The 20,711-nt window shown below is 40.2% G+C and overlaps 1 protein-coding gene across 1 annotated transcript; it reads left to right on the top strand.

Annotated features, from left to right (window-relative positions):
- Nucleotides 1-863: 863 nt before the first annotated feature.
- Nucleotides 864-19,090, top strand: TCAF1 (TRPM8 channel associated factor 1; the record flags this gene model as incomplete). The annotated part of the gene is given in 5 exon segments (XM_053447782.1): nucleotides 864-869; nucleotides 17,233-17,498; nucleotides 17,500-17,545; nucleotides 18,849-19,050; nucleotides 19,053-19,090. Coding segments are annotated over 5 exon segments (558 nt in total), but the record flags the coding sequence as incomplete, so codon positions are not given.
- Nucleotides 19,091-20,711: the final 1,621 nt, after the last annotated feature.

Below are 20,711 nucleotides of genomic sequence, written 5' to 3'. Positions count from 1 at the left end.
CACCTGGGTGGCTCTGTTAGTAAGTGTCTAACTCTTGCTTTGGGCTCAGGTCACGATCTCAGGGTATGAGATCAAGCCTGCCTCGGGTCAGTGCTCAGGGTGGAGACTGCTTAAGATTCTCCCTCTCAGGTGCCTGGGTGGGTTATTCTATTAAATATCTGCCTTCAGCTCAGGTCAGGATCCCAGGGTCCTGGGATAGAAGCCCTCAGTGTGCTCCTTGCTCAATAGGAAGCCTGCTTCTCCCTCTCTCATTCCACCTGCTTGTGTTCCCTCTCACTGTCTTTTTCTGTCAAATAAATAAATAAAATCTTAAAAAAAAGAAAGATTCTCTCTCTCCCTCTCACCCTACTCCTCCTCCATCCCCATACACACATTTGTGCACTCAAAAATATATATATTATACTTTAAATGATTTTGAAGTTTATGTAAATATAATAAGATTATATTTTATGTAACTTTTATGGCTTCCCTCTTTTATACAATATTATGTTTGTGAAATCCATCTGCACTGGTATCTGTAGCTGTAGTTTATTTTTATTTCTGCCTAATACTCTACTGTATGAATATAGTACACGAAACATAATCTGTTTTGCTGTTGATAGCTATTTGATTGGTTTTATTTGTGTCCATTTACTACTATGAACGTCTATGTGTCTCTACACATCTGAAAGGGTCTCTCTGGTATTCTGTAAGAATGGAACTGCCGTGCCATAGTATTTGCACAGGTTCAACTGTACTAGATGAAAACAAGTTACAAACAATGGCGAGTTCAAGTTGTACCACTCTGAATATAAGGGGAGTTTCCATTGCCCTAGATCCTGTGGACACTTACTAGCACCGCCCCCCCCCAATTTTTTGCCAAAATGAGGGTGCGTAATAGCGTATTAGAGTGGTTTTAATTTACGCTGTCCTTGTTACTAATGACGTTAGGCAGCTTTGCATAGATTAAATTCACATTTGGATTTTGTTTCTTCCTCTAGTGTATTTTTCTGTTGGATTTCCTGCATGTCATGATATTCTGTTTATATAACCATGGTCAGTTACAGGTGTACCGATAGCTTCTCTCACTCTGGGTTACCCTTTCTTCTTCTGGTATCATCTGATAAACATTACTTTTTCTGATAAACATTATAAGTCAAAGTTGTTAATCTCTTCCTTATGGTTAATGCTCCTAGTAACTGGAGTAAAAATTATTTTGTTTCTCCAAAGCCCGTGAAGTTATTTTTCTATATTATCTTCAAAGAGTTTGGCAATTTTCCTTTCAAGTTCACATGTTTTTTGGGTCACATGAAATAGAAACACAACTTTATTGTCTAAAAATATGGATTCCCAGTTATCATAGCACTGTTCATTGAAGTCTACTCTTTTCTTCTCATCTGCTGGGCCAAGTATCTATATACGGTGGGTCTTTTGGAGGGTCTCTGTTTTTTTCTATTGATTTATTTTTCTATCTCTGTGTCAGTGCTACAATATTGTAATATTTTTATATTTGTTCTTCCTTAATTTTCTTCTAGAACACTATTCATGGTTCTTTGTTGCTTCCATTTCCATTTTAAAGTCAGCGGTGTTCTACCGAAACAAAGAAGCAAACAACTACTACTACAGCAAACCTTGCTGTGATTTGATTCTAAGCATTTTTTAAAAATTAGATCAATTTGTGGGGAATTGACAACTTTTAAGAAATTAGTGTTCCAGTCTATGACCATGCTTTATCTCAGCATCTCCTTAGGTACCCCCAGGGATTCTCTGTATACTTTTCTAATTTTTCCCATAAAACTGTAGAACATTTTCTAGATATGTTACATCATTCTTGAATCCTTCATAATTTCTTTAAAGATTTTAATTATTTCTTTGACGGAGAAAGAAGCAGTGAGAGAGGGAACACAAATGGGGAGTGGGACAGGGAGAAGCAGGCTCCCCGCTGAGCCCCATGTGGGGCTCAGTTCCAAGACTGGGATCATGACCTGAGCAGGAGGCAGATGCTTCACGACTGAGCCACCCAGGTGCCCCTTGAATCCTTCATCATTTTTAGTGTAAGTGGATTTTTCCATTATTCCAAATGAATATTCATTTCGCAACTGGAATATTGATTCTATATAGGAATACAGTTAATGTGAATATGTTAACTTCAGCAATATCACAAAATATTAGTATTTGTGTTAACTCTGGCAACACTGCTAAACTCCATAGCTTTCAAAAATGAGAATTTTCCACATGCACACTCTTATGACCTGTTAGTACTAAACATTTTAAAAAGGTATTTCCAGTCCTCATAACACTTATTTGTCTCTTTCTTTATTATTTCTTTATATATTTTCACCTTAGGGGTCTGTACTGGCTAGGACTTTACTGTTGAAAAAAAATGGTACCAGTGCACATTCTTCTCTTGCTCTGATCTCAAAGGGAAATGTTTCAATATTTCATCACATAATCAATGTCTAACAATAGGTTTTGTACGTATCCATGATCAGTTTAGGAAAGTTTGTTTTCATTCCTTATTTTCTAAGACATTTTTACTGAATGAACTTGGAGTTTAATAAAAAGCATTTGTTCAACTACTAAAATGATGGTGTACCTTTTCTTTTTTCATCTGTTAACCTATGTGAGTTCATAAATTGAATTTCTAATGTTTAACCAATATGGGATCCTGGTATCAACCTAACTAGTCATGTCCATTAAGATAGGACATGGAGGTCCTTACTAACACGTGAAGAAAAATAGACAAACTGAAAAAGGAAGAAACAAAACAGTCACTATTTTCAGAAAATACAGCCTGCTATATTTTGGGGCTGAACTTAAAAGACTTGCCTGAGGAATCAGATGTGGCAGGGACAGGGAAGAGAGATCAAGCATGATACCTGGGCTCCTGGCTTGAGCCTTCTGTGTTCTTCATATCTTTAACTGTTATAGTGGGAAATGGGAGTATGGGATTAAGAAAAGTGTCAACTAGGCAGTCTGACAGAACAGAAGAGGTCAGGTCTGGAATATAAGTTTAGAACTCATCCGACTATGGATGGTACTCAGAGACTTAGACCACACTGAACTCCTTAAGAAAAACATTGAGAATGCTACCAGCCAACATTTTGAGACAAGCGGATGAGATTGGGAAGGACTAGCCTGGTAAGATAAGAGAAAAACCCAAACTTCTTCTAGTATCACAGACCTACAAGAAATTTAAAAAAAAATTTTTTTTAAGCAGAAAAAGAGGGAGACATCCACAGTTATGGGGTGTTGACTGCTCATGAAAAAGTTGTGTAAAAGGAGGGTGGAGAGGTGACTTTGGGATCAGTCCTGGTGGAGATGATCTTGTCAAGGGAGGTGGTGGCTGAGTCAGAAACCCAAATGTGGTAGCTTGAAGGAGTGGGAAGTGAAGAATTTGACCCCCTATATTCAAAATGCTCTTGATAAATTTTTCTTGATAAGGAAACAAAGAAAGAAGTGACAACTGGAGGGATAAAAGATTAAGCAAAGAGTTCTTTTGTTTGATTTCTTAGTACGGGTCACACACGATGTTGTATTGGTTTCAGGTGTACACCATAGTGGTTCAGCTTCTCTATACCATATGCGGTGCTCACCACAAGTGCAGGTGCCATCTGTCACCACACAACACAGTATCACCGACTGCATTGCTTATGCTGTGCTTTATTCCAGTGACTTATGCATTTCATACCTGGGAGCCTGTACCCCCCATTCCCCTTCACCCATTTCACCCATCACCCCTTTGCCCATCCCCTACCCCTCTCCCTCCAGCAAGCATCAGTTTGTTCTCTGTATTTGTAGGTTTGAGCCTGATTTTCATTTTGTTTATTTATTTGTTTGGATTTCTGGATTCCACATGTGAGTAAAAGCATGTGGTATATGGCTTCCCAGTCTCATTTATTTATTTAGCATAATACCCCCTGGGTCCATCCATATTGTTGCAAATGGCAAGATCTCATCCTTTTTATGGCTGAGTAATATTTCACTATATATAATAACAATAAACATAGGGCTGCATATATCTATCCAAATTAGTATTTCTGTTTTCTTTGGGTTAATACCCAGTAGTAAAATCACTACATCATATGATATTTCCATTTTTTTAGTTTTAGGAAAGCCCCATTCTGTTTTCTACGTGGCTACCCGCAATTTTTGTTCGTTCCCACCAAGAACACACGAGTGTTCCCATTTTTCCACATACTTGCCAACACTTGTTATTTCTTATCTTTTTTTTAATTTTAGCCATTGTGACAAGTACAAGGTGACATCTCACTGTGTTTTTGACTTGCATTTCCCTGATTATTAGTGATATGGAGTATCTTTTCATGTGTCTAAAGAGTTTTTTTTAAGACAATGCACTACTAGAGAATATTTGTATGAAGATGTCACTAATCCAGTACGGAGGGAGAAAGGCTGTCTTTAAAATTATGTATTTCAAAGGGGTGGGGAAATAAATTCATTTGGTTTTATATGAAATTATAAAGTAGTTTTCATATAAAGGGAAAGAGATTAGACAGAACTTGATCCACAGCACAGCCAAACTGATTTTCATCTTGACTGGACTTAAAATTTCTTACATGCTTGCTGCTCAGGAGACTAATGTCTAAAAGATATTTTTTCTTTCAAAGACATATAATTAGCTCAGATGATCTTCATGACAATAAACTATCTGGGGACATTCCCCCTAATAGTAGTAACACCTTACTTCTCAATGTATCCTTGGGTATCTAGGATGAAGCCATATTGACAATAGACTTACTAATTATTTCTACAGATGAAGAAGTGGAAACCTGACCAGATTCATACAGATTGACTATTATTCTCAACTCATTCAGTGCTGTTTAATTTTAAACAGACACAGGGAATGTTTAGTTGTTTGGGGGTTTCATTTTGTTCTGACTGATCAGCATTCGGATCCTGGTTCTGTCTGGGGTCCCCCTCAAACTGTCTATGTCTGAGTGGAGGATAAGGTCCTCCTTCACAGTACACTAGGTAAAAATGCCAAATACATATCTCTCTACCTCTCAACCCTGAAGCTAGAGTAGTCAGTCACGTCCACTGGGACATTGAATACCAAGTGGATGGCACCAGGGGAGGATAAAAGTATGGAATTAATTCTGTTGGTAGCATCCGGTGGCTAGTGGTCACAGCAGCTGCAACCTAAACAAACTTCCTGAGGTAGAAATTGTGCTGCAGTTCTGAACATCTAGCTCCTGGCTCTCCAAACGCACCATTAATTATGACAGCTGCCCAAATTACTTCCTCTGAATCCCCTTCCTCCAGGAATCAGCCAAGGTTTCCTTTCCATTGCCTTACAACAAGGATCCCTGAGTGCTACACTAGATACACTCCCAACTGTAGCATCCTCTAGACAGCGTGGCAGCCTCTTCCTCCAAGAATTCATACAGTTCTTGGAATCTCTGCCAGCCCAAATGTACTCACAGTTTCTCCTGTGCATTAGGTCTCATTCGGCTCACAAGGCCCTAAATCTTGGCCACCTAAGGTTGGTCTTGGAGTCACAGGAAAAAGACTAAATGTGTCAGTGTAAGAATACTTATATCCTGAGCACACATCTAAGAAAATAGAATTCATTTTTGTTTTACCTTTGTGTGCCATTTTCCTCAATGGATAACCAGTGCAATGCACATTGGTTTTCAGTGAGTAATTGTCAAATAAGTAAATCCAGGGAAAAAATCATAAAGCAGTAGAGAAGCATGAAGAATAAGCTGAAATAGGGTCAGGAAGTAATGCTTTCTCTTCCTTTCTCTATAATCTTGAGGTCCTCCCTCTGGCATCACTTTCCTTATTTGTAAAATGAGGAGACAAAGTAGCTGAGTATCTTTTAGACCAGGAACTCTTGGATTTGGGAATAAATATACTTAAGATTGGGTTCTAGGACTCAGAGCTCCGTTGTGCAAGTTTTTGTTTGTTTTACTTTAATCTTTCTTTAGTGAGAAAAAATGGGGTCTTATTTATTTTTTCTCAGCACTCAGCAGAATAAATGTAGGTTTTATTAATTAGGAAGATGGTAACTTCCAGTGTGGTCATGGTCGCTCACAGAGGTGTGAGTTCCCACAGGAAGGTGCCAAGAACCTGCCAGGAGCTGTACATCTATTGAAATGTTACCACCCTGGGGACCAGCACACCCATATTCCCACAGCACGTCCTTAGGCTAACCTGTCCTTCTCAGGGTTAAACTCACTGCCACAAATTGCCCAGCTGGGTTTTAATAAAGCTCTGCTCCCACTTTCCCTAGAGTTTTTCCATCATATATCCTTCTCTCCCCTCCTTCTCCTTAGTTACGTCTCTCCTTTCCCTTAACTCCATCCACATAGGCCCAGAATGAAGACAGCAAACAATAATGAGGCCCCAAGAACTGGCTGAAAGCCTGCTGTAGGGGCACCTGGGTGGCTCAGTGGGTTAAAGCCTCTGCCTTCGGCTAAGGTCATTGACCCAGGGTCCTGGAATCGACCCCCATATCGGGCTCTCTGCTCGGCTGGGAGTCTGCTTCCCCGCATCCTGCCTGCCTCTCTGTCTACTAGTGATCTCTGTCTGTCAAATAAATAGATAAAATCTTTAAAAAACAAAGAAGTCTGCTGTAAAGCTTTTTAAATTAAACCCTCGAAATTTTAAGGGTCAGAATTAGAATGCATGATTTGAAGTAAACTAACACAAAGCTGGCATAACCCTATGCCTGTGGGTCTGCCGGGCTCTGGGTGCTGAAGCCTGGCGAAGAACTATTTTCCACCATTGGCCATCCTGTCCTGAAAACGGGCAAAGTTTTCTTGAACCTTTTAGGAAGGGTCCCAAATTCTCCTCTTGTTGAACAGTTAGCATGTGCTTAATTTTCCATTACTGACATCAGTTGCTTTGATGACTGTCTATAGAGATAAGTCTTAGCATCTGTGAATATCCCCTCAAAAGATTCCTAGAATTGGAATTAGAGGTTGGAAGGGCAGAAATATATTAAGGACTCAATATAGAGGCCAAATTCCTTTCTTCTTACTCATTCATAGAAGCAAATATTGATTGAACATTTGTATTTCTCAGGAATTCCTCTGGGTGCTGGAGTACAGCTGTGAACAAGAGAGACAAGTCTCTGGTATTATGGAATGTCTGCTCGAGTAGTTAAGGAAGACAATAAACAAATAAGAAAAAAGTACATGATATAACTACAAATGATAGTAAGTGCCATAAACCTACATTAGGTGGGATGATGGAGAGTGAAGGTTGGGTTCTTCCCTTCTTTTATACCCCAATACAATTATCAGCAGATTTGGTCAGTTTTATCTCCTAGACAATCAATTCAAGCTCTCACACTACCTTCCTGCTACCTCCCTAATGCCAGTCATTACCACCTTTTGCCTGGACTTTCCCAATACCTTCCTTTGCCTCATTTTACCCCTCTATGTTTTGTTCTCCCTACAGCAGCCTGATTGAGTCTTTAAGGGATATGCCATAGGACTAGATAATATGCCTTTTGTTGTTCTTCACTTTTATCACTGACATAGATCAAGAATTAGTAGAGGAGAGGAGGAGTCAAAATGGCGGAGAAGTAGCAGGCTGAGATGACATCAGGTAGAAGGAGGTCAGCTAGATACCTTATCTAAACATTGCAAACACCTACCTACAAATCCAACAGGAGATTGAAGAGAAGAAGAACAGCAATTCTAGAAACAGAAAATCAACCACTTTCTGAAAGGTAGGACTGGCGGAGAACTGAATCAAAAGCGATGGGAAGATAGACTGTGGGGGGGAGGGGCCAGCTCCCCGCAAGCAGTGGAGCAACGGAGCACAAAATCGGGACTTTAAAAAGTCTGTTCCGCTGAGGGTCATCGCTCCAGAGGCTAAACCGGGGTGAAGCCCACGTGCCGTCAGTGTGGCCCCAGGTCCCACAGGGACACAGAAGGATCGGGAGTGTCTGAGTGTTGCAGAGCTTGCAGGTATTAGAATGGGGAAGCCGGCTACAGAGACAGAGCTGAGGAGTGAACTCTCAGCTCGGGGTTACCTTAAACCGGTCGCAGGCTCAGTTAGCTGGGAGCATGGCCAGAGGCCAGGGAGATGGGAGTGATTGGGCGCTATTCTCTGAGGGCGCACTGAGGAATGGTCCTGAGCTCTCAGCTCCTCTGGGCCGGAGACAGGGAGGCTGCCATCTTCATTCCCGTCCTCCAGAACTCTACGGAAGGCATTCAGGGGACAAAAGCTCCCAAAAGCAAACCCAAGCGGATTACTAAGCCCGGCCCCTGGTAAGGGCGGTGCAATTCCACCTGGGGCAAAGACACTTGAAAATCACTACAACAGGCCCCTCCCCCATAAGTTCAACAAGAAATCCAGCCAGGACCAAGTTCACCTACCAAGGAATGCAGGTTTAATACCAAGGAGAGCAGTGGAATTCTGGACGAGAAAGCAAAGCACAGAACTCATGGCTTTCTCCCCATGATTCTCTAGTCTCGCAGTTAACTTAATTTTTTTTTTCAATGTTTTTTCTTCTTCTGCTAAATTTTTTTTAACTTTTACCCTTATCCTTTTTAACGTTTTTTAACTAGTTTATCTAATATATATATATATTTTTTTTTCTTTTTTATATTTTTTCTTTATTTCTTTTCTTTTTTTATTTGTTTCTTTTTTTTCTGAACCTCTTTTTATCCCCTTTCTCCCCCTCCCCTACGATTTGGGGGCTCTTCTGATTTGGATAAAGCATATTTTCCTGGGGTCTTTGCCACCCTTTTAGTATTTTACTTGCTCCTTCATATACTCTCATCTGGACAAAATGACAAGGTGGAAAAATTCACCACAAAAAAAAAAGAACAAGAGGCAGTACCGAAGGCTAGGGACCTAATCAATATAGACATTGGTAATATGTCAGATCTAGAGTTCAGAATGATGATTCTCAAGGTTCTAGCCCGGCTCGAAAAAGGCATGGAAGATATTAGAGAAACCCTCTCGGGAGATATAAAAGCCCTTTCTGGAAAAATAAAAGAACTAAAATCTAACCAGTTGAAATCAAAAAAGCTATTAATGAGGTGCAATCAAAAATAGAGGCTCTCACTGCTAGGATAAATGAGGCAGAAGAAAGAATTAGTGATATAGAAGACCAAATGACAGAGAATAAAGAAGCTGAGCAAAAGAGGGACAAACAACTACGGGACCACGAGGGGAGAATTTGAGAGATAAATGACACCATAAGAGGAAACAACATTAGAATAATTGGGATTCCAGAAGAAGAAGAAAGAGAGAGGGGAGCAGAAGATATATTGGAGAGAATTATTGGAGAGAATTTCCCCAATATGGCAAAGGGAACAAGCATCAAAATCCAGGGGTGCAGAAAACCCTCTTCAAAATCAACAAGAAGAGGTCCACACCCGTCACCTAATAGTAAAATTTACAAGTCTTAGTGACAAAGGGAAAATCCTGAAAGCAGCCTGGGAAAAGAAGTCTGTAACATACAATGGTAAAAATATTTGATTGACGGCAGACTTATCCACAGAGACCTGGCAGGCCAGAAAGAGCTGGCATGATATATTCAGAGCACTAAACCAAAAAACATGCAGCCAAGAATACTATATCCAGCTAAGCTATCATTGAAAATAGAAGGACAGATAAAAAGCTTCCAGGAAAAACAAAAGCTGAAAGAATTTGCAAACACCAAACCAGCTCTACAGGAAATATTGAAAGGGGTCCTCTAAGCAAAGAGAGACCCTAAAAGTAGTAGATCAGAAAGGAACAGAGAAAATATACAGTAACAGTCACCTTACAGGCAATACAATGGCACTAAATTCATATCTCTCAAAAGTTACCCTGAATGTTAATGGGCTAAATGCCCCCAATCAAAAGACACAGGGTATCAGAATGGATTAAAAAACAAAACCCATCTATATGTTGCCTACAAGAAACTCATTTTAGACCCAACGACACCTCCAGATTTAAAGTGAGGGGGTGGAAAACAATTTACCATGCTAATGCACATCAGAAGAAAGCAGGGTTGGCAACCCTTATATCAGATCAATTAGATTTTAAGCCAAAGACTATAATAAGAGATGAGGAAGGACACTATATCATACTCAAAGGGTCTGTCCAACAAGAAGATCTAACAATTTTCAATATTTATGCCCCTAACGTGGGTGCAGCCAACTATATAAACCAATTAATGACAAAAATCAAAGAAATACATCAACAATAATACAATAATAGTAGGGGACTTTAACACTCCCCTCACTGAAATGGGCAGATCATCCAAGCAAATGATCCACAAGGAAATAAAGGCCTTAAATGACACACTGGACCAGATGGACATCACAGATATATTCAGAACATTTCATCCCAAAGCAACAGAATACCGTTCTTCTCTAGTGCACATGGAACACTCTCCAGAATAGATCACATCATGGGTCCTAAATCGGGTCTCAAACGGTATCAAAAGATTGGGATCATTCCCTGCATATTTTCAGACCACAATGCTCTGAAGCTAGAATGCAATCACAAGAGGCAATTTGGAAAGAACCCAAATACATGAAGACTAAACAGCATCCTTCTAAAGAATGAATGGGTCAACCAGGAAATTAAAGAAGAATTGAAAAAATTCATGGAAACAAATGATAATGAAAACACAACGGTTCAAAATCTGTGGGAAACAGCAAAGGCAGTCCAGAGAGGAAAATATATAGTGATACAGGCCTTTCTCAAGAAACAAGAAAGGTCTCAAGTACACAACCTAACCCTGCACCTAAAGGAGCTGGAGAAAGAACAAGAAAGAAACCCTAAACCCAGCAGGAGAAGAGAAATCATAAAGATCAGAGCAGAAATCAATGAATAGAAACCAAAAAAACAATAGAACAAATCAACGAAACTAGGAGCTGGTTCTTTGAAAGAATTAATAAGATTGATAAACCCCTGGCCAGACTTATCAAAAAGAAAAGAGAAAGGACCCAAATAAAATCATGAATGAAAGAGCAGAGATCACAACTAACACCAAAGAAATGCAGACAGTTATAAGAACATACTATGAGCAACTCTACGCCAACAAATTTGACAATCTGGAAGAAATGGATGCATTCCTAGAGACATATAAACTACCACAGCTGAACCAGGAAGAAATGGAAAGCCTGAACAGACCCATAACCAGTAAGGAGATTGAAACAGTCATCAAAAATCTCCAAACAAACAAAAGCCCAGGGCCAGATGGCTTCCCGGGGGAATTCTACCAAACATTTAAAGAAGAACTAATTCCTATTCTCCTGAAACTGTTCCGAAAAATACAAATAGAAGGAAAACTTCCAAACTCATTTTATGAGGCCAGCATCACCTTGATCCCAAAACCAGACAAAGATCCCATCAAAAAAGAGAACTACAGACCAATATCCTTGATGAACACAGATGCAAAAATTCTCGCCAAAATACTAGCGAATAGGATTCAACAGTACATTAAAAGGATTATTCACCACGACCAAGTGGGATTTATTCCAGGGCTGCAAGGTTGGTTCAACATCCGCAAATCAGTCAATGTGATACGACACATTAATAAAAGAAAGAACAAGAATCATATGATATTCTCCATAGATGCTGAAAAAGAATTTGACAAAGTACGGCATCCCTTCCTGATCAAAACTCTTCAAAGTGTAGGGATAGACGGCACATACCTCAATATTATCAAAGCCATCTATGAAAAACCCACCGCAAATATCATTCTCAATGGAGAAAAACTGAAAGCTTTTCCGCTAAGGTCAGGAACACGGCAGGGATGTCCGTTATCACCACTGCTATTCAACATAGTACTAGAAGTCCTAGCCTCAGCAATCAGACAACAAAAGGAAATTAAAGGCATCCAAATCGGCAAAGAAGAAGTCAAACTATCACTCTTCGCAGATGATATGATACTATATGTGGAAAACCCAGAAGACTCCACTCCAAAACTGCTAGAACTTGTACAGGAATTCAGTAAAGTGTCAGGATATAAAATCAATGCACAGAAATCAGTTGCATTTCTCTACACCAACAACAAGACAGAAGAAAGAGAAATTAAGGAGTCCATCCCATTTACAATTGCACCCAAAACTATAAGATACCTAGGAATAAACCTAACCAAAGAGGCTAAGACTCTATACTGAGAAAACTATAAAGTACTCATGAAAGAAATTGAGGAAGACACAAAGAAATGGAAAAATGTTCCATGCTCATGGATTGGAAGAACAAATATTGTGAAAATGTCTATGCTACCTAAAGCAATCTACACATTTAATGCAATTCCTATCAAAATACCATCCATTTTTTTTCAAGGAAATGGAACAAAGAATCCTAAAATTTATATGGAACCAGAGAAGACCTCGAATAGCCAAAGGAATATTGAAAAAGAAAGCCAAAGTTGGTGGCATCACAATTCCGGACTTCAAACTCTATTACAAAGCTGTCATCATCAAGACAGCATGGTACTGGCACAAATACAGACACATCAATCAATGGAACAGAATAGAGAGCCCAGAAATAGACCCTCAACTCTATGGTCAACTCATCTTCGACAAAGCAGGAAAGAATGTCCAATGGAAAAAAGACTGCCTCTTCAATAATTGGTGTTGGGAAAATCGGACAGCCACATTCAGAAAAATGAAATTGGACCACTTCCTTACACCACACACGAAAATAGACTAAAAATGGATGAAGGACTTCAATGTGAGAAAGGAATCCATCAAAATCCTTGAGGAGAACACAGGCAGCAACCTCTTCAACCTCAGCCACAGCAACTTGTTCCTAGGAACATCACCAAAGGCACAGGAAGCAAGGGCAAAAATGAACTATTGGGATTTCATCAAGATCAAAAGCTTTTGCACAGCAAAGGAAACAGTTAAAAAAAAAAAAAAGAAAAGAAAACGGACAGAATGGGAGAAGATATTTGCAAATGACATATCAGATAAAGGGCTAGTGTCCAAAATCTATAAGGAACTTAGCAAACTCAACACCCAAAGAACAAATAATCCAATCAAGAAATGGGCAGAAGACAGGAATAGACATTTCTGCAAAGAAGACATCCAGATGGCCAACAGACACATGAAAAAGTGCTCCACATCACTCGGCATCAGGGAAATACAGATCAAAACCACAATGAGATATCACTTCACACCAGCCAGAATGGCTAAAATTAACAAGTCAGGAAATGACAGATGCTGGCGAGGATGTGGAGAAAGAGGAACCCTCCTACACTGTTGGTGGGAATGCAAGCTGGTGCAACCACTCTGGAAAACAGCATGGAGGTTCCTCAAAATGTTCAAAATAGAACTACCCTATGACCCAGCAATTGCACTACTGGGTGTTTACCCTAAAGATACAAACGTAGTGATCCGAATGGGCACGTGCACCCGAATGTTTATAGCAGCAATGTCTACAATAGCCAAACTATGGAAAGAACCTAGATGTCCATCAACAGGTGAATGGATAAAGAAGATGTGGTATATATACACAAGGGAATACTATGCAGCCATCAAAAGAAATGAAATCTTGCCATTTGCGACAACATGGATGGAACTAGACGGTATCATGCTTAGCGAAATAAGTCAATCGGAGAAAGACAACTGTCATATGATCTCCCTGATATGAGGAAGTAGAGATGCAAATGGGGGGGTAAAGGGGGTAGGAGAAGAATAAATGAAACAAGATGGGATTGGGAGGAAGACAAACCAGAAGTGACTCTTAATCTCACAAAACAAACTGAGGGTTGCTGGAGGGAGGGGCGTTGGGAGAGGGGGGTGGGGTTATGCACATTGGGTATGTGTTATGGTGAGTGCTGTGAAGTGTGTAAACCTGGTGATTCACAGACCTGTACCCCTGGGGATAAAAATACATTATATGTTTATAAAAAATAAAAATAAAAAATTTTTTAAAAATTAAAAAAAAAAATTAGTAGAGGGTTTCACAAAATAGTATAGAACAATAACCTGTTATCAAAAGTATCTGCAGCAATGTTTAACTGCACATCAGTAACCACTAGTAGGCAATAAATACAGTTTAGCAGGTTGTGAATAGCTTTTTAATAATGAGAATACATCCAACTGGAACAGAATGCAATTGAATTGGGGGGAAAAACAAAACGTATCATATTTAATACAGGCAAGTGTTATTTCGTGAAAGTTTAAGTATATGTATGTGGGCTTTCATGAACATAGTTCAGTACAATGTAAAATGTATTCAGGATAAGTCATAACTTTTTTAAAATTTAAAACATAATGACCTAGAGTGCTGACTCTTGGAGATTGACCCCGAATTCCCAGGATTTAGAAAAAACAACAGCAGGGAACAATAAAAAGAAAAAGCCATAAAAGAGAAAGGAAGAATCAATAAAATATAGATCAAGTCCTTCTGAAACATCAATAAATTAATACCTGACCAGCTATACAGGCCAGGATAAGAAGAGAAGACATAAATTACCAATTTTAGTAATGAAGGAGGAGACATCATTGCAGAGCCTAAAGATATCTATAATCATAAAGATTAAACAGACATGTTCTTTGAAAGAAATACTAGCAAATCTCACTGAAAAAGAAACAGACTTCTAAAAGAATCTTATATTCTTTTTTTAAAAAATTGAATTTGTGGTTAAAAACCTTCCAAGAAAAGAACCTCCAGGCTCAGGTGGCTCCACTGGCAAGTTTTCTCAGATATTTCAGGAGAATAATACCGATTCTATACAATTTTACTCCAGAAAAAAAAAAAAAAGGAGGGAATGCTACCTAGATCATTTTATGAGACCAGCATTACCTTACATTAAAAACAAAGATAATAAATAAAACTACAGACCAACTATCCCTCATAAGCAGAGATATAAAAATCTTTGATAAGATAGTAGCAATTGCAATCCATCAATATGAAAAAGTGGTAAGACATCATGACTAAGTAAGGTTCATCTTGGCAAGCAAGGGTGGTTAAACATTCCAAAGCGGACTTCAGAGTAATTCACCACACTAGTAGACAAAAGAAGAAAACTCATGTTTATCCCTAGAGATGTAGAAAATCATTAAACAAAATCCAGCATCTACTTGTAACAAAAATTCTCAGAAGTTAATAATGGAAGAGCACTGCCTCGACCTGAGGAACAGCAACTATAAAATGGCTTGCTAACATCACAGTTAATTGTAAAAGGGATGTTTTACCTCTAAGATCAGGAACACTGCTAGGAGGCCACTCTCACCATTCTTATGGGACATCACGCTGGAAGTTCTATTCATTGCAGCAAGACAAGACAGAAAAAAGACATAATGAAATACTGATTGGAATGAAAGAAATAGAAATGTGTCTCTTCACAGGTGACATGATTGCATATTTAGAAAATTCCAATCTGTAAGAATTGTATTAGAACTAAAAAGTAAGTTGAACAATGGGTAGAAGGCCAATATATGTTCAAGCTCCAAAATGAATTGTATTTCTGTATGTATTGTTTATGTTACCAATGGAAATTGAAAAATTTCCAGCAGTAGCATTATAATAGCACAAAAAAATACCAAATATTTTGGTATACTTTAGTACCAAAACATTAAGAAAACGTGTATATGATCTATATACTGAAAACTACAAAACACTGATGAAATAGGTCAAAGACCTCAAAAAATTTAAGATATGTCTCCTTCATGAGTTGAAAGTCTCCATGTTGCTACGATGTCAACTCCTGCTCTGCTGTTGTATATATTCAGTGCAATCTTAATATCATAGCAGAAATTTTTGTAGAAAAAGAGGAGCTAACTCTCAACTCTCTAAGGAAAAATCAAAGGAACCACAGAGGTGAAAGAATTTTGAAAAATACAAACTTGGGGGGGGGGCTTAAATGACCTCATTTCAAAACTTACCATAAAGCTACTTCAATGAAGAGAGTATGGTATTGGTGAAAGGACAGACACATAAATCAATGTAAAAGATGGAGTCCAGGTATAGACTTATTCATAAATATCAACAGATTTTTCACAAATACATAAAGGGAATTCAATGGAGAAAGAATAATCTTCTCATAGGACACGGAGATTTGTGCTTGTTTGTTACTCAGCAACAGCTGACTAGAACACAAATTTGTGCAGAAATGTAGGCTACTGCCATAACAGACTTGAAATAAGCAATATTGGCTTTGGGCTTCAAAGGACTGTTAGTGGGAGCTGGAAAAAACTTCTGGTGTCATTATATAGAGGCAAAACATTTAGCATAAGTGTTGCCTGTGAGAACTTGCAAAGCAGAAACTGTAGCTAATGAAATTATCGCATTTCGCAAAGAGGTTTTGAAAAAGAGTGTTGAAAGACGAGCTGGCTGCTACTAACTACATTGTTAAGGTACTGCCTGAAAGAGCTGAACTGAGGAAAGAACTAATCAGTTTGCAAGAATTTAGAGGGAACTGAGCGAGTTGTGAATGTGTGGGGTTGAATGATGAAGCAATTTCTCACCATATCAAAGATATGACAACTAATACACAGTCTCAAACTAAACACCAAATCAAGAGTGAAATTGAGTGAAGTGTATCAGAGGTAATAGAATTGACTGGAAGCTTATAGAATCAGATTTGAAATCAATAGGAGTGAAGATAGTTTCTGGAGTCTAGAAGGCAAGAAAATCAGGAATTGTTTAGATTTTTTTTTTATTTGACAGAGAGAGACTGATCACAAGTAGACAGAGCAGCAGCCAGAGAGAGAGGGGGAAGCAGGCTCCCCACTGAGCAGAGAGCCCAATGCGGGGCTCGATCCCAGGACCCTGAGATCATGACCTGAGTTGAGGGCAGAGGCTTAACCCACTGAGCCACCCAGGTGCCCCAGGAATTGTTTAATAGATGAAGGGATCTCCTTAGGATGCCATGGATAGGATGAATGAATACCAATTATCTACAGACTTGTTTTACATCTTCTGAAGATTTGATCCTGAGCAGGAAGAATCAAACTAGCTGAGCATGGCTCATATGCCCACCCCTTGAGTAGGCGAGTGCAGGACCCGTGGTTAGTTTCATCTGACTATGGAAGAGTTAAACACTAAGACCAAATCTGGCCATTGTCAGGAAGTAAAATTTTTGAAAAGAAGAAAAAAACTATCTTCCATACGTGGTAACTACACGTGCCTTGCAGAAGACGGTAAAGAAGCGGCTCTCAGGAATATTCCACTTACCACACGAGTTCTCTTCAGCTTCCTCTCAAACCTCTCTAAAATGACAAGTAAGGGACTTAAAGGTATAAGTCATCAAGAATCAAGAAAATAGGGATGGCGATGAAAGTAACAAAATTTTAGACTTTGCAAAACGAACAGGTGGGTAACCAACTTAGCAGACTGAGGAATCAGCTCAACAATGAGAAGCTCATCAGAACCAAGGGGTTGTGGGGCCCCGTCCATGAGCTCGGCCACAACTAGCGGCGGCAGGAGTGGGAGTTTCCCCCGCATACCACTGAGGCCGCATGCAATCTGTGGTGTATTTACGTGCGCGAAACAGTCTTGCACATCCCTTGAGGTTGTGCCAGTATTGCTCTGTGGCCTCCAGTTCGGGAGAAGAGAGTCCGAATCTACCTGGGCAAGGGATGTGAAAAACTGGAATGCGTGGACTGTCCTGGAAATGTATCTACAGGTACTGGGCAAGAGAGATGTGGATGGGGAGACCCCACTGTGGGGACCGCCAGCACATCTCATTAGAAGACACCCTACTGACCCCAAAGTGGACTTGTCTCAGCTGCACCCTCACAACATAATTTTGAGAAGATTAATGAAAACACCAAGACAGAGGCAAAGAGAGTACTGTAAAGCCAGACATACCTGAGACTGAAGCCAAACCATGTCATGGAATAGCGATCTCACTCCAAACATCCTGCCCATTCCCCCCACCACCCACACACACCGTTATGGCATGGGACCCATTGTTTCCCTTAGAAACTGCCTGAGTTTCTCCCTCAGAAGCAATCCAAGATGCCTCACTTTTCTCCACATTAGGTTGCCTCTGCCTTTGAATGAATGTCCGGCACCCCAGTTCCCTCACCCCAGTCCCTAGAGCAGCTCCCAGGCCACCATGCAGAGTCTCACCACCTGGGATTCTGGAACTCACTCTCCAGCTGGGTTCTTCCACCTGCCCAAATACCTCTCTGTGTATACCCACTGCCCTGGGAATGAGAGTGAAACTGCCTGGAGGCTCTAAGCTCCTCACTGGGGCCGTTTCACCCCAGGGACAAAAGCTGCTCACCTGTGAAATCCAGCTAAGGGCGTTTCAGAGAACTGCTAGTGTCGTCCTAACTGTAAGGAGCCATAACTGGGCCTCACATGGGCTATTCCCTGTGGCCTCAGGACAGCTGTTTTTTCCTAAAATCTGTCTTACTTAACTTCATTCCATCCACCTAGACTGTACATCGTCTTGTGTTTCTACCGAACTCACATTTTTTTCCGAGAGGCCACACCAGTAGCCTCACAGATTGGCACAGACCTGTGACTGATGCAGGTTATGTCAGGGTAAGGGAGAGAGGGACAGTTCCCCAGTTTGGGGGGTTTAACGTTGCAGCTGTGAAAGATACAAGGATTTTTTTCACTTTGGCCAGCTTTAAATCCTTGTGTGCTACCCTGCCGACACTTTGACGATGGAGTGAGCTACATGAATAATGACATAGGTGGTAAATACTGAGAATAATCCTAACAGGTATTTCCGCAGCCATCCTTTCTTGCGTGTCTGCTCTGGGCTGAGCATCGTGCTTAATCAGACGCCCTACTGAGATAAGGCAGAGCGAGTAGCCCATGAGGCCAGCAGCGAGAACTGCAGAGATGGCCACTGACAGAAATAAAGCCAGTGCATTAGGGGTTAAATACATTATATTAGTTGATTACAGTGTTTGTTGGGACTTCCTTCTGTGGATTAAATGTCTTTTTATGCTGCTGCTTTCTCTCCCCAGCTACAGGAGGCCTTTGGTTGGGAGCTTTTCATCCGTCTCTTCACTGAGTATAGGAACCAGACCAACTTGCCCACAGACAATGTGGACAAAATGAATCTATGGGTGAAGATGTTCTCCCACCAAATGCAGAAGAATCTGGCTCCATTCGTTGAGGCCTGGGCCTGGCCTATCCAGAAGGAAATGGCTACCAGCCTGGCCTATCTGCTGAATGGAAGGAAAATATAATGAAATTATACCTCCTCACACAGATGTTAAGGAGTGCCCAGCGAGGTGGCAGGTAGAGAGGTTTGGGGAGGTAGGCAGAGATGGGGATTCACTCCTCGACCTCTGTCTCTTAGGGTTCTAGCCTTGCCCTCATGGCTCATTGCCCCCATATCTTAATACCTAGTAGGTATAGCTCCATCTCTAGAAAGTGGGTTAAGAACACAGCAGAATGGGGAATCAGAATTTCTTAGGAGAGAGACCTTCTGTTTATGAGTCTCGATCCTCTGCTCTCAGCTATCAGATTCCCTCCTGGCCCCATACTGGCCTGGTTCTGAGAGCTTTGGCATCTGCTTCTATGCCAGCCCTTGGTTCACCACTGTGGGCCATGGCCCTTGGGGGTGGTACTCATTCTGACCTGCCGAGGACTCTCTGGGCTTTTGTTTTTTGACGAGTTTTTCCAAAAACCTGACCATAGAATCCACTGAAACACAAATTTACCAGGATACTCAGACAGTTCCTTGATATTCTGTGTCTTGGGCAGTACTCAAAGAGCTTGAAAAGCAGTCTGGTATAGTAGAAAGAGCCCATAGCTAGCATTAGCTCTTGGGAAACTCATTGTTATCTCTACTCACATTTCTTTCTCTGTGAGATGAGGACAAAAATGCCTTCCTCTCAGGGTTGTCCTGAAGACTCAGACTGATAGTTCTGAAGAGGATTGTGAATGGAGGGATTCTTCTATGTTCTGCTGGTCCATGGAGTAGTGAGCTGTGTACAACCCTTCTCTCGCCATAGCTAGGAGGTTAGGACCATCATCTCTCATAGTGGATTCCCTGCATCCAAAGCCTGGTTCTTCCATCTCTTGGTCACATGATTCTGGACAAACTCCTTATCAAATGGGATCTATTTCATAGAATTATTGTGAGGATTAAATTTTAGTCCCTGTAAAAGAAATCAGAACAGTACCTAGCAGTTGGTTGGTATTGAGAAAATGCCATCTGCTGTTATTACTAATTAACATTAATCAATCATTTCAGAGCTAGACTGTCCCTTTAGATGGCATTTACAGATGCAATGTGATCCATTCCATCCTACACTTTATACACCAGCCTCTGAAAGGATTGGGGTCTGTTGCTTTATAAGCTCTAGGATCGACAGGATCCACAGGCACTAAAATCATAATGGGGCTCTTAATAGATTCTTGGAGTTTGGTCTCTTTCTTCAATTCCATCTTTCAGGTAGAATTCCTTCTTTGATTAAATCGTGAGTGGAGTCACTTGAAAAATCAGAACAAATCCAGGAGAGCATTTGTCTTTAGAAACAATGGGCATCCGGCTTAGGCGGGGTGTTTATGTTTCCGTGGTGACACAGACTCCTAACTCTGCCCAGAGTTTCTCTCCAGTTTGGCAGATGAGGTCTCACACACAGAGAGAAATCTTGACTTCTGAACCAAATAACTGGATAAAACTGACCCAAATTTTATTTGATTACAATGCAAAATACTATACTCGTTCTTTCATATAGATTGTTTCATTTAATCTTCACAATAATCTTATGAGATGGAAATTTACTGCTTCCGTTTTAGGAATAAGTAAACTGAGTTTTATGGAGATCAAGTACTTTGCCTAAGTCTACACTGCTAATAAATGGTAGACCTGGTAT

The sequence above is a fragment of the Lutra lutra genome, chromosome 11 (assembly GCF_902655055.1).
Source record: "Lutra lutra chromosome 11, mLutLut1.2, whole genome shotgun sequence".
In the NCBI taxonomy this organism is placed as follows: Eukaryota; Metazoa; Chordata; class Mammalia; order Carnivora; family Mustelidae; genus Lutra; species Lutra lutra.
This window is presented reverse-complemented; position numbering and strand designations above follow the sequence as displayed.